The sequence below is a fragment of the Solanum tuberosum genome, unplaced genomic scaffold (genome assembly GCF_000226075.1).
Source record: "Solanum tuberosum cultivar DM 1-3 516 R44 unplaced genomic scaffold, SolTub_3.0 scf00103, whole genome shotgun sequence".
NCBI classification, from domain to species: Eukaryota; Viridiplantae; Streptophyta; class Magnoliopsida; order Solanales; family Solanaceae; genus Solanum; species Solanum tuberosum.
The window spans coordinates 245,315-258,163 of NW_006239027.1; the positions used below are offsets into that span (position 1 = coordinate 245,315).

At 34.0% G+C, this 12,849-nt stretch overlaps 4 protein-coding genes across 4 annotated transcripts; 2 read left to right on the forward strand and 2 right to left on the reverse strand.

Annotated features, from left to right (window-relative positions):
* Positions 1–85: 85 nt before the first annotated feature.
* Positions 86–4,838, reverse strand: LOC102596427 (prolycopene isomerase 1, chloroplastic). The gene is made up of 10 exons (XM_006348540.2): positions 4,630–4,838; positions 3,342–3,565; positions 2,915–3,025; positions 2,601–2,654; positions 2,167–2,454; positions 1,783–1,974; positions 1,539–1,697; positions 1,213–1,449; positions 493–634; positions 86–401 (listed from the first exon to the last, which is right to left on the reverse strand). Exons 1-10 carry the CDS (start codon positions 4,772–4,774, stop codon positions 229–231), a joined length of 1,725 nt encoding a protein of 574 aa, XP_006348602.2. The 5' UTR covers positions 4,775–4,838; the 3' UTR covers positions 86–228.
* Positions 4,839–5,450: 612 nt separating this feature from the next.
* LOC102593480 (uncharacterized) lies at positions 5,451–5,867 on the reverse strand. The gene has a single exon (XM_006348708.1). It carries the CDS (start codon positions 5,865–5,867, stop codon positions 5,451–5,453), a length of 417 nt encoding a protein of 138 aa, XP_006348770.1.
* A 3,738-nt stretch (positions 5,868–9,605) lies between these two features.
* Positions 9,606–10,586, forward strand: LOC102594121 (F-box protein At3g07870-like). The gene has a single exon (XM_006348710.1). The coding sequence runs from the start codon at positions 9,606–9,608 to the stop codon at positions 10,584–10,586; it is 981 nt and encodes a 326-aa protein (XP_006348772.1).
* Positions 10,587–12,123: 1,537 nt separating this feature from the next.
* On the forward strand, positions 12,124–12,849 carry LOC107060839 (F-box protein At3g07870-like). Its single transcript, XM_015309261.1, has one exon. It carries the CDS (start codon positions 12,124–12,126, stop codon positions 12,847–12,849), a length of 726 nt encoding a protein of 241 aa, XP_015164747.1.

Consider the following 12,849-nt stretch of genomic DNA (forward strand, 5'->3'; position numbering starts at 1 on the left):
TAATGGTCCTTTATTAATTTTTAATTGCACTTCTTTTCATGTGAAAGACAAAAAAAGTTACTGTTAAACAAATGGTACAAGCTGAAGTAGAATATATCTATTTCAATAATGTAAACAAAAGTAGAATGAATTGTACAAAGTATAACCAATGTAAGGCTTTATACAGAATGAATCAAAATTTTCAGGACTAAAAAAAACAACAACTTAACAGTCTCGAGCGTCCCTCGATCATATCCCTATAGCATCAAGAAGGCGCGAATGTTCTGTCACAGAAACCAAAGAATTCGCGACAATGGCACCACTAGCAGCAACTGCAGGAACTCCAATGCCAGGAAAAGTAGAGTCTCCACAGCACATGAGTTGTGGAATTGGTGTTGAGTGTCCAGGAAATGTGCCTTTACCTGCAGATCGAATCAGTTGGTTTAGAATGAGCGTGATCTTATAGTTCGAGTAAAAAATAATGAGTTCAGTTGAACACGACCTCTATTTTACCTGCTAATATAGCTGGCCCATAGGTCCCTCTGTTTCTTCTAAGAAATCTTTGATGTGTTAATGGAGTTCCCACTAATTTCACCTCACACTTCTCGCGATTAAACCCTGGCCCAAGTGCTTTCTCTACAGCCTTCCACATTACCTGTCATGTAAACGGAAAAAATCAGATGAAAAGGGACCTCAATATGAATACAATTTTGCAGTTAACTAGAACGGGAAGTACAACTAGTTCTTGATTGAAGGTCACAAATTGCAAAGATACATCTAGACGGAAAATTAACATGTGATAAAAGATATCTAGAGTAGTGGTGGATGCAGTATTCAGGCATCGAGTTCATTTGAGCTCAGTATTTTCAACGAGGAGCATACATTTACGTGTAAAAGTTCACTAAAATTGCAATAAATTATTGTTTTGAACCCATAGTGTTTAAATCCTGGATCCGCCTCTGATCTAGAGCATAAATCAGCTAGGCACGATGGCTTGAGCATTGTGACTAAGCTTCTGATTCAAGATGGAAAATGCAACATCTAACAACGTGTTAGCTAACATCATACTAACGCGACATGATAAAGCAAGTTGATCAGCCATACTATCATCACAAAACTATGTAAACAACGAAAGCTGGACCGTTCTGTGTCACTCCAATTTGTGGGACTATACTGGGTATGTTGTTGTTGGACCACTGTTTGTCATTAATAGATAAGAAATTAAAAGAGTACCTCAGATCTTTCAGCCTTGAGGTTTTTGTACTCATTGCTTCGGCGATCAAGACCTTCCCAAATTTCAAATGGCTCAGTTCCAGGGGTATAAGCATGCAACACATGCTTTCCAGGTGGAGCAAGATCTGGACTAAGCACACTCGGGACAGATATCAGCACGACGTTCTGATCAGCATCAACCCCTCGGTCCCAGTCATTAACTACTATATGATGGATTCCTAGGTCATCAGATATACCCTGTAGATCCATTACATTGATGGTTAAAGAAAACAATCAGTTCACTGTCAATGAAAGCTATTACAATGCATCATTGTGCTGTGCCTTACCTCTGCATCAAAACCCAAATGCAGATGCATGAATGATTCACACTGTTGGGTCGTTTCAATCCCGTCCTGATATGACTTGGGGACAGCTTCTGGAGGCAATAAACTCAGTGTATCCCACATAGATGCATTACTGACTACAGCCTTCCTAGCACGGACAAACTGCAACATCACGAAGAGAAAGTGCAACCTTAATAGAAAATGTCATGCATCATTTCACAATGCAACATACTTTTAATTTACTCACTTGGCCACCTCTTAGTTTGACCCCAACAGCTCGACCCTTTTCAACAACTATGTTTTCTACGTGACTCTTGAGAGAAATCCGTCCACCAAACTTTTGTAATCCTCGAACAAGAGCATCAACGATTGCTCCACTTCCATGAAGTGGATATTCTAGAGAACAACCTGGCTTATACCATTCTGAGAACATGTACACCTATGAAGCATCAACTATGATATTAATGAAGTTGTATGAATTAATTGTGAGAATAATGATACTTGCTCCAATAAGTTAAGTTAAATGTAAGAACGTTAAACATAAAATCGAGTACAACACTCGTGAAACCATGAAGATGAGACTAATTAATACCAGATTTATGTAGAATATATCTGTAAGGATATATGTTACCATTTCTGCTGAGAGTATGCCGTTAGTTTTGACCCCGGCAAGCAAGAAAGCTAGCAGATCCAGCCAATTACGTATAAAAGGGTCTTTTATCCCCAAAGAATCAATGATTTCTGAAAAGGGTCTGAGAAGCTTGGTAGCACCAAGGGCTCCTTGAGGTCCCATTTGAGCAAAAGATTTTAACAGAGAAGGTGCATATCTAGCAGCAGCAGTCGAAAGAACACCCAAGTCCCCTCGGATAGATAGTGGAGGCAGAGCCATTGCAGCTGCTGAGATTGGAAGTATTGCGTCCTGTAAAAACAATACTCTATGCAAATAAGTAAAGAGCTCTTACAAAAGTTCAAGAGCAAGGGACTATCAAGAGAAACATCTCTGGGTATTAGAACAATCAATAACATAAGAAACGACAACATGTATGAGAAGTATGCAATACTCACAAGAAGTTTCCTCCACTCTCTCGCTGAATCTGGTCCTGCATACTTCTCTAGATCCTGAATTATGAGAAAGATTATCACGAAGAATGTTATAAGGAAATGTAACCATTCAGTTAAAAGATAAAATTGTTTCATTAAGATACGATCATATAAATAAAAAGGAAGTCCTACAGTCCTCTACTGTAAGCATCGTACACTAGCTCAACATCCTAATATTTTATAAGTTACAACATGAAGCTTGCAAATACTGAAAACACACGGGAAAAATTCCGATGATGTCTATGAAAGATGTTCACAAAGCAAACAGGAGGTCAGACCTTAAAAAACTCTGTTGGGCCAATGCGTGACAGGAATTCACCTTCAGGTACATATACCATCCACGAGTCATAATTCACACAGGGAATCGATTCATCTAATGCATCAAGAACCTGAGAAAAATATCATAAGTTGAGTTATTTGCTAACAGGAAACCACACTAAATGTATACTAAATTACAGTAAAAATTTGTTAACATCTCATACACTTATTTCATGTGTAGTAACTTAAGAACATTGATGCGACAAAGAAAATGCTAGTATACAAAGCCCTTAATTCGAGTTCTATCCACATTAGACGAATACTACATTTGGAAGGAAGGTCTAGGATAGATGAGGGAAGATGAAAACTTATATATATACTAGTATATTTCGATTCATTTGCATTCTGAACAAACAAAGCCAAATTATAAACATATACGAGTATAACCTGTGCTAATGGATTAGCCTGAGGACCTCTTGATTGAAAACCGGAGAACAATGATGGACCAGAGTCAAATTTGTATCCTTTAATATCAAAAGAGTGAGCTGCACCTCCGGCTACATCATGGCTTTCTAGTACTAAAACATCTTGGCCATACCTAGCAAGAAGTCCAGCACAACATAGCCCACCTATACCGCTCCCAATAACAACGATATCTGCTTCTGGCTTGCCTGCACATTATTCTGCAGTCAAATAAACATGTTCCTGTAGTGAGAGAACTTATCCGCATTAAAAATCTACACAGACAAGATCCTTAGAAAGACGGTATTTTCCTTCAATGGAACATCAATTTACACCTTGAGGCAAGTGGATACATCACGAGTTATCAAGTCCTCCAAATATCGATCTGTTATACACTAAGCATAAAGACAACAATTTCAATACATGTTATAAACTAGGAACTTACAACAACGAGACATATCGTGCATATATTTGTTCGTTTTTCCAGGAAAAAAGTACTCCGTTTGCGTCATGTAATTTGATTGAATACAGAATTCAACAAGGTAATGTGACTTGCAAAAGAGTCAGTTATAACTTATAAGAAACTATCAAAACATTTTGGAATGTCCACACTTACGGAGTGTTACTACATGTAACTACATTCTCCCCATCCAAATTCACTTGGCATTTTTGGCTTGTTGAGTGTTACTTCTACATATTTTTGAAATCGATGCCAAATTTACTATAAGTTGCAATTTTTCTTATATCAAAGTTTTAAAAAATAATGCAAAGATGATAGTCAATATATATTTAATTTGATTCTCGCCTTCTCCGGTAAATCAAAAATTGAGAAATATATTGGCATTGTGTATTGAGTAAAATTGGCTAGACCAAAGAGACAAAATGCCGATAGGAATATTAGCTGACACCACTAACGACCTTACCGACATCCATGTTTTAGTAAGGAATAGTGGATTGGGTTACGAATTATGACATTTGACCCACTCCAATTAAGTCAAAAGTAACCAATAATCCTTTCATTCATTAACTCAACTATTTTGACTCGTCCATTCAATAACTCACAATTTTGACTCATTTAAATTCAGGTTATAAACCCATCTATTTAACACCCCTATCAATAAACATTTAATGTCCCACATGTGGGTCCGGAGTCCTGAGAAGGTAGACAGTTTATTTTCAATAAAACCAACCACATTCACAAGGTCCCAATCTTTCTTGTAAAACATACATACATACATATCATAACAACAATTATAATAAACCATAGCGATACCTGGAACGGGTTGCTTGGAGGCAAGAGTAGCAGAGGTAGAAACTGTGCGTTTTCGATTCGATGAGCTGAAATTGAAAAGTGGAGAAAATGGAAGAAACCTCAACGCCATTGAATTTGAATTTTTGCAACTAATTTGGCTAACCATAAATTGTATACTATTATACTTCCATAGCTAAGTTTGTTGATAGTTGAATTTCCACGTTCTAAGTTTCTGCACCACAGATTTATATTGTATCTCACATAACTTATATAAGTTGTGTGAGGCTACTCAATAGTTTGACAAGTGGAAGGTGGGTCCATTCCTTATTTTTTTTTAGAGTATATCAAAAATAGTCTCTTAAGTATGTATTAAACAACTTTGGTCGTTTAAGTTTGTCAAAAGTTAATATTTTTATTTTCCGACGTATTTAACAATTTTATGCTTATTAAATTTTACGATAATAGTGCAAAAAGAGATTTAAACATAAACATCAAGAAAATCTCATTAAGAATTAAAATTAGTTTTCGTGAATTCGAAGTAGGTAATAGGTCCGGCAAAATTTGTATGACGTAAATTTATTGAAAATATAATTAAATTTTTAAAAAAAATATAAGATTGGATTGGTATTTCGGTGTGAAGTCAGATCGTACTAAAGACAATGAATTTTTTTAGAAAATGATAGATTTCCAAGTTTCATTCTTTAACAAATTAACTAATCATTTAAACGAAAACAGTCATACAATTTAATTAATATTGTACTAAAGAAAAAAAAACTCCTAGGTGCAAATCCCATCGCCACCTGTTTTATTGAAAAGAATTCAAAGGACGATAATTAAACAACTTAGTTCTTAATTTTGCGTACAATCTTCATGTCGCTATTTGGAAATAGAGTTTGAGGCGTTGTTGGTGGCAATGAACCTTGAATGGGGCAAAAACTTCTAAGTGTCAAAGGTAAAAGTGCACCAAAAGGAAGAATTTTAGGCCAACAACTATCATGAATTTCTAATACAGCTTTACAACATTGAGGTCCGATTAATCGAAGTCGAATAGTTAAGAATGATGTTATAATCTCTTCAACACATCCAGGAACATTGAACACTGATGCTAAGCATTTGGAAATATCCGGAAAAAGGCCATTATCGAGCTGACCTCCTAAACCTGGTAAAAGACCTTCTCCTCCGAGTAACTGTGAGACGCTTGGAGAAACCTCAATCGATATGCATAAGAAAATAAGTGCATACGCATAGAAAGAAGTCATTTTTCTTATCGAATATATAAGTTGGTTATAATTGTATTTTGGAATTTGATGAAAATTTGGAAAGGAAGATATGCCATATTTATATGGTAAGATATATGGTTACCTTTTCTCCCCTTTAAATTAAATGTCTTTAATATGGGAACTTTAATGTACATTTTAATAGTTGTAATTAATTTTCGTTGAAGTTTTAATGCCTTTAAAGAGAGTACCATTAATCTATACGATATTTACTAAGTGACAATATTTGTTATATTTAGTATTTTCGATCATAAACGGTAAGCCTAAGGATTATATTAAACTGAATGTGTTAAATTTTTGTTTAGGTGGTTGTTACGTATTGTTTCATAATATATCGTATTATATCATATTGTATTATTTTAATGAATATAATGTTCGGATAGATTGTATCGTTCTACATCGTTATATATATAATATCACACATTCATAATACAAGGTAGGGTAAAAGAAAAAATAGAATTATTAAATAATAAGTAAAGACAAAATGAGAATAAAATATGAAGATAACGACGGATCACATCAAATCGGTCCTCACAAAAAATGAATTTTTTTTTCGTTACCTAACAATGGATTTAAACCATACAATATAGTAAAATTTAAGTAATAAACAAAATAATATACCTAAATAAATATTTTATATTATCTTCTCATGTTTCAGTTTCATTCATATTATTCCAAATAAATATTTTATATAGGCAAACATCTTTAATCATTTTGAACAAAATAATATCCTCGATAATAATTATAATTATAGACTTAAATATGGGTAAGAAACTTTGTACTACTAAATTTCTAATTTCTGTTACATGATTCATAGAATAAATAAATGCATACTAATAAATATTTTTTTTTATTCTTCAATTAGAACAACATAAACATATATTAATAATAACCATAGGTACTTCCAAACTAGGTGAAAAATAAAAATTCAATCACTAAATTAAACCTTGCATCAATCACAAAATAAGATTAGAGTCTAAGTTTTCTAGACCTTCAATTAATATAACCTTTTGACTAGTCTGATCGGTGCTGGAGGGTAATCTGACGGACTCTCAGCCCTATTAGGGCCACTAGGAACCAAACGATATGAAGACCCTAGCCCTCGTTGACCATCATTCAATTTCCTTGATGCCTTCAATTTATATAACTTTTTGTCTGGCCTAATCGGTGCTAGAGGATAATCTGACGGACTCTCAGCCCTATTAGGACCACTAGGAACCAAACGATATGAAGACCCTGACCCTTGTCGAACATCATTCAACTTTCTTGAGATCTCGTGAACAGCTAAAAAAGGTTGAAATATTTTTTCACTTTTTGCTAATAAACTCTCATGTTGTCGAATAGCTTGAACCATTTTTTCATTACTAGGAACAAAGAGAGCAATAAGAATGAAGAAGATTAAGTGAAAGAAATTCATTTTTGATTGTTTTTTTTTTTCGATGAATGGTTCTTAAATAATAATTATTGTAAATGTGAACTTAATAAAGTTTATATGGTATATATGGAAAAAATCTTTGAAGATTAACTTACTATAAATTCATAAATTTTATCTACAAATTCATCATGGAGATTTGAAAAGATTTTGCAGTACAAATTTAATTTTTTTCCTAATTAATAAATGCAGTATTATGCTCCACATATGTAAAATCTTTTTTATAAACCCAAATTATGTTAATCTAGTTATAAATTTGGGTTTATTGTTTAATTTCACTTTTAAAAACTCTGAATATTTATCTTCATCATAAGAATTGCAAGATTCAATGCATTCAATCGAGTGTAAAATATTTTACAGACAATTTAATAGATTTGATTTCTTCATTTCTGTTATTTTCTAGAGTCGAGGATCTGTCATAAAGCCTACCGGACTAAGCATTAGAAAATAAGACCAAAAAGGTGAAAATAATTTTTCCCCTTTTAACATCACCTTACAAATCAAATTCTACCTCCAATGTTATTTTGTTTCCATTTTTATATTATTAAAAATATTATTTAAGGGGGAAATAAACAACTTTTATATGACGCCAATTTGAATTAGTCTAAATCCAATGCGAACTCACGGAATATATATAAAAAAGTTGTAACATATTCAGTTCAATATAATTCTTGTGTTCTTTAATTTAGAGGATGTGCTATTATAATAAACATTGATATTAATGCTAAAAAACATTAAAACTTGAAAAGATAATCGATTACAATTTTACTACTATTAAAATGTATACAATAAAGTCTTCATATTAATGACATTTAAAGAAATTAAAAGGTCCACCATACATTAACGTTACATCCTACAATATATAAATATGAAATCTTCCTTCCAAATTTTCATCAAATTCCAAATCCTCTAAACATGACTTATGTCTATGCTTATGCACTTATTTTCTTGTGTATATCGATCCAAGTTTCTCCGAGCGTCTCACAATTACTAGGAGGAGGAGGTCTTTTACCAGGTTTAGGTGGTCAGGTCGATAATGGTCTTTTTCCGGATATCTCCACATGCTTAGCATCAGTGTTAAACGTTCCTGGATGTGTTGAAGAGATTATAACATCTTTCCTAACTATTCGACTTCGATTAATTGGTCCTCAATGTTGCAAAGCTGTATTAGACATTCATGATAGTTGTTGGCCTAAGATTTTCCCTTTTGGTTCACTTTTTCCTTTAACACTTAGAAGCTTTTGCCCCATTCAAGGTTCATTACCACCAACATCCCCTCAACCTCTAGTTCCAAATAATGGCGTAAAAATTGTACACGAAATTAAGAACTAGGTTTGTTCAATTATCGTCCTTGGAATTCTTTCTGGTCTAATAAATGAGTGGCGATGAAATTTGCACCTAGGAGATTCTGTTTTTAGTATAATGTTAAATTGTGTGATCATTTTTCGTTTTGTGTTAGATATATATTGCACATGTTGTAACACTTGTTACTACAAGTGCTTTATTCAAATAATAATAACTATAGCTACACAATTAATATGTACAATTTTGATTGTTGTGAGAAAAAAAATTACTTCAATGTATATTTATTTCATTCTAATCAATTTTGAATGAAAACAAATAAGACGTAATTAGTACTCCTATTAGATAAGGAATGATAAGTAACAACCCTTATAATTAGCCTATTTTGATTCATTAGTCTCCTAATCAAAATCTAATTCCTCAAACACACGGTTGTCTCTACAGGTTATTATATGCGTTTAATAGATTTATCGTTTTCCGTGACGACACACATGAAGAATTTGAATGATAAACCAACTCAAAAAATAAAATATGATTATTACTAGAAATGTACTCGAAATTAAATAGGTGTTGATTATTTTTTTAATGTTTATGAAACTCTATGTCCTAATAGAATTGGGATAGGAATGTATTGTTCTTTGGGATTATTCGGGATCTATACATGTAGTTGGGATTCTAAATCATTGTAGCTTTTTTTTTTCTTTCATAGAAAACTTTCTCTGCTTTTGCTTGGAGGATTAAGCCTAGCCGAATATCGTCAACCTTTTTGTTCAAAGGAAGTGACAGTCATGAACCCTCGAAGCTCTAATCTTTTCAAGGGAGATTGCAAAGGAAGAACAATCTCTCATGTCACTACGATTATGGACCTTTCGAGGGATATTATGTCAGAAATTCTTTCGAGATTATCAATTAAGTCAATTTTTTGTTGTAAGATGGTTTGTAAATTGTGGTATAATCTTTTAACTTCGGACTCATTATTTTCTAACATGTATCACAAAAGATCATCATCTAATTTTCCTTGCCTTTTGCTTTCAATTGGTTACCCTGTCCAGTTTCTTGTGGAACTCAAACCAGATGATCCTTACCCCCTAAAGAGCACCATTGCGTTGAGCCCTAAGTTTCATCTCCCTTTACCTGACATGAGATTAATCGGTTCATGTAATGGGTTCGTTTGTTTGTTGAAAGGTTGCATATATGACTTAGACCATTCGGTTTACATTAGCAATCCTCTTTTGGGTGAGTATTTCAAGGTTAAATTGCCTAAACGGAAGAAAAGAATTTGTGTTGCTTATGCATTCTGCTTTAGTGAAGTCTCTAGGCAGTATAAAGTATTGAGATCAGTAGTTAGTAATTTTGATAGACATCCACAAGTATCAGAATTGGAGGTTTATACTCTTGGAGTTGATAAAAAATGGAGATATGTGGGTGAGGCTCCACAACCTCTATCCATAACATTTAGTAAGGCTAACGTCAATGGTGTTGTTCATTGGATGAATTCGGGAAAAAATGACAGCATTTACTCCTTCAACAGTTGGACAGAAGAGGTGAAGTCCTTGTTAGCTCCGCGTGGTCTGAAAACTCCATCCTACAAATTGGTGCTAGTAGAGTTGGGGAATTGTCTATGTTTGTGTAATCCTAACGATAGTGAGTATGTTGATATATGGTGGATGAAAGAGTATGGAATAGCTGAATCTTGGACTAAAACTCGCATTTTGAAGGATACTATTCAACCAAATACCCGTTGGGATAGATTTATACCAATCTCAACTTGGAAAGATGGAGAAATATTGATGCAAAGGTATAGTGGCACACAAGTAGTTTCTTACAACCCAAAAGAAAAGAAGTTTACGAAGGTTAAAGTGTACCCTGGACATGTAGCGGCTAGCTACAACCCAAGTTTTTACTCACTCAAGACTGTCATTGGAGAAAGTTCTCAAGTCTCATATGTTTATCGAAGATTGACATAGTTTAGATATTTAATTAGTCTTGTTTCCTCCTGGATATTATGTTTTTCTTCTACGTTTCTCATGTAATCTAGCTTTAGACCAGTCGACTTCTAATGTCTAATGGATGCTTTTGAGTTTTGGTAGTACAACTCTGCCTCTATAAGCAGAGCATACCATGTTCATTTTAACGTTTCTAGTCTATTTGCAATGTGAAGTCTCCAAAGTTGCATTCCTTACGTTCAATTTACTTTGCACTTGTTACCAGACTAGCCAACTTAGGTGCCGATTTTGATTTATATAGCTTACTAGATATTGGCGCTGTCTAAATCACGGAATTAGTCTAAACCAAATCATATTTGAGGCTAGTAGGCAGAGGCGTATCTAGAGGGGGTGTAGTGGGTTCACGTGAACCCATGCTCCCCTCTCTATATCATATATAGTAGTGTTATATTGTTTTTTAAAAATTTAAATATAGATGTGTGAACTCATGTTCAAAGTATCATATAATAATGCGATGATGATTGAGTGCACTTCTCTAAGTGAGGATAGAAATTTAAATCTTATATCTATCTTGTCTCTTTGAGTAACACTTTTTCAAGTGGTTATCAGTTACACTTTTGTCGTTTCAACTAATTTTTTTTTTTTTTCGTTATTCTTTCAAAATTTTCAAATGTGTATCATTGAGAATTCCTAAAAAATTTAGCATTGTAATTTTTTTATATAATTAAATCAAATGTGTATATTAAAATTTAAAACTAGTAGTATTATATATTTTGGACCTATAATTTTTAAACTTTAATGGTTCATATTACGAACTAAAAGTCAAATCGATCAAATTTATATTTAAGATACATTTTTTCATAATCGTGCAACCATCTAACCGAAATTCTGGATACACCTATGCTAGTAGGGTAGGGGAATTACGTATGGATGAAAGAGTATGGGATTACAGAATCTTTGACTAAAGACAGCATTTTGGTGGATCTATTCCGCCTGGTATGGATAACTATAATTTTGAACTGTTAATAATTTGGAAAGATGGAAAAATCTTGATTCAAAGTCGCACAAAGCTAGCTTCGTACAGCCCAGAAAAAGAAGAAGCTCAGGGTGGTTAATGTTTTCCGTGATGTTACTGCAGTGACTAGATACATCCCAAGCTTTTACTCGCTCAAGACTATCATGGGGGATGACTTTCAACTCAGAAATGTTTATCCAAATAGTGAGATAAACATTTCTGAGTTGAAAGTCGTCCCCCATGATAGTCTTGAGCGAGTAAAAGCTTGGAATGTATATAATCGCTGTAGTGACCTCACCGTAAACATTAACCAACCTGAAACTCTTCATTTTTGGCTTGTACGAAGCTAGTTTTGTGCGACCATGAATTAAGATTTCTCCATCTTTCCACATAAGTATTGGTTCAAAATTAAAGTCAACCATACCACGCGGAATATAATCCACCAAAATTCTGTCATGCTTGCCAATCAAGTCCATTTTCCGTTGTAAGATTGTTTGTAAACTCTGGTATCATCTTTTAACTTCCGACCCTTTATTTGGTAAAATGTATTACAAAAGATCATCTTATTTTCCCAGCATTTTGCTTTCGATAAATGACTCAGTTCGGTTACTTGTGGAACTCAAAGATGATGTTACTCACCCCCTAAACAGAGCCATTATGTTGAGCCCTAGGTTTCACCTCCCTTCCCCCACTTTATATAAACAAAACTTGAGATTAATTAGTTCATGTAATGGGTTCATTTGTTTATTTAATGGTTGGAGGAATACCGTAGAGCATTCAGTTTACATTAGCAATCCTCTTTTGGGTGAATATTTTGAGGTTAAATTGCCCGAATGGGAGAAAAGAATTCAGCGCGTTGCATATGCATTCTGCTTTAGTGAAACCTCTGGACAGTATAAAGTATTGAAATCAGTAGTTAGTAAGCTTGAGGGATGTCCACATGTATCAGAGTTGGAGGTTTATACTATTGGAGTTGATGAGAAATGGAGAAATGTGGGTGAGGTTCCAGAACCTCTATGCAGATCATTTTGTAAGGCTAACGTCAATGGTATTGTTCATTGGATGAATTCAGAAAAAAATGACAGCATTTACTCCTTTAACAGTTGGACAGAAGAGGTGAAGTCCGTGTTAGCTCCGCGTGGTCTGGAAACTTCATCCTCCTGCTTGACACTAGTAGAGTTGGGGAATTGTCTATGTTTGTGTGATACTAACGATTGTGAGTATGTTGATATATGGTGGATGAAAGAGTATGGAATAGCTGAATCTTGA

Coding starts and splice junctions, on each gene's coding strand:
- LOC102596427 (XM_006348540.2), bottom strand. CDS start 4,774: ATGGTTAGCCAAATTAGTTGCAAAAATTCAAATTCAATGGCGTTGAGG. Junction 1,450..1,538: donor ATTTGGGTTTTGATGCAGAG/GTAAGGCACAGC, acceptor ATGGATCTACAG/GGTATATCTGATGACCTAGG. Junction 402..492: donor TGGGCCAGCTATATTAGCAG/GTAAAATAGAGG, acceptor TTCGATCTGCAG/GTAAAGGCACATTTCCTGGA.
- LOC102593480 (XM_006348708.1), bottom strand. CDS start 5,867: ATGACTTCTTTCTATGCGTATGCACTTATTTTCTTATGCATATCGATT.
- LOC102594121 (XM_006348710.1), top strand. CDS start 9,606: ATGTATCACAAAAGATCATCATCTAATTTTCCTTGCCTTTTGCTTTCA.
- LOC107060839 (XM_015309261.1), top strand. CDS start 12,124: ATGTATTACAAAAGATCATCTTATTTTCCCAGCATTTTGCTTTCGATA.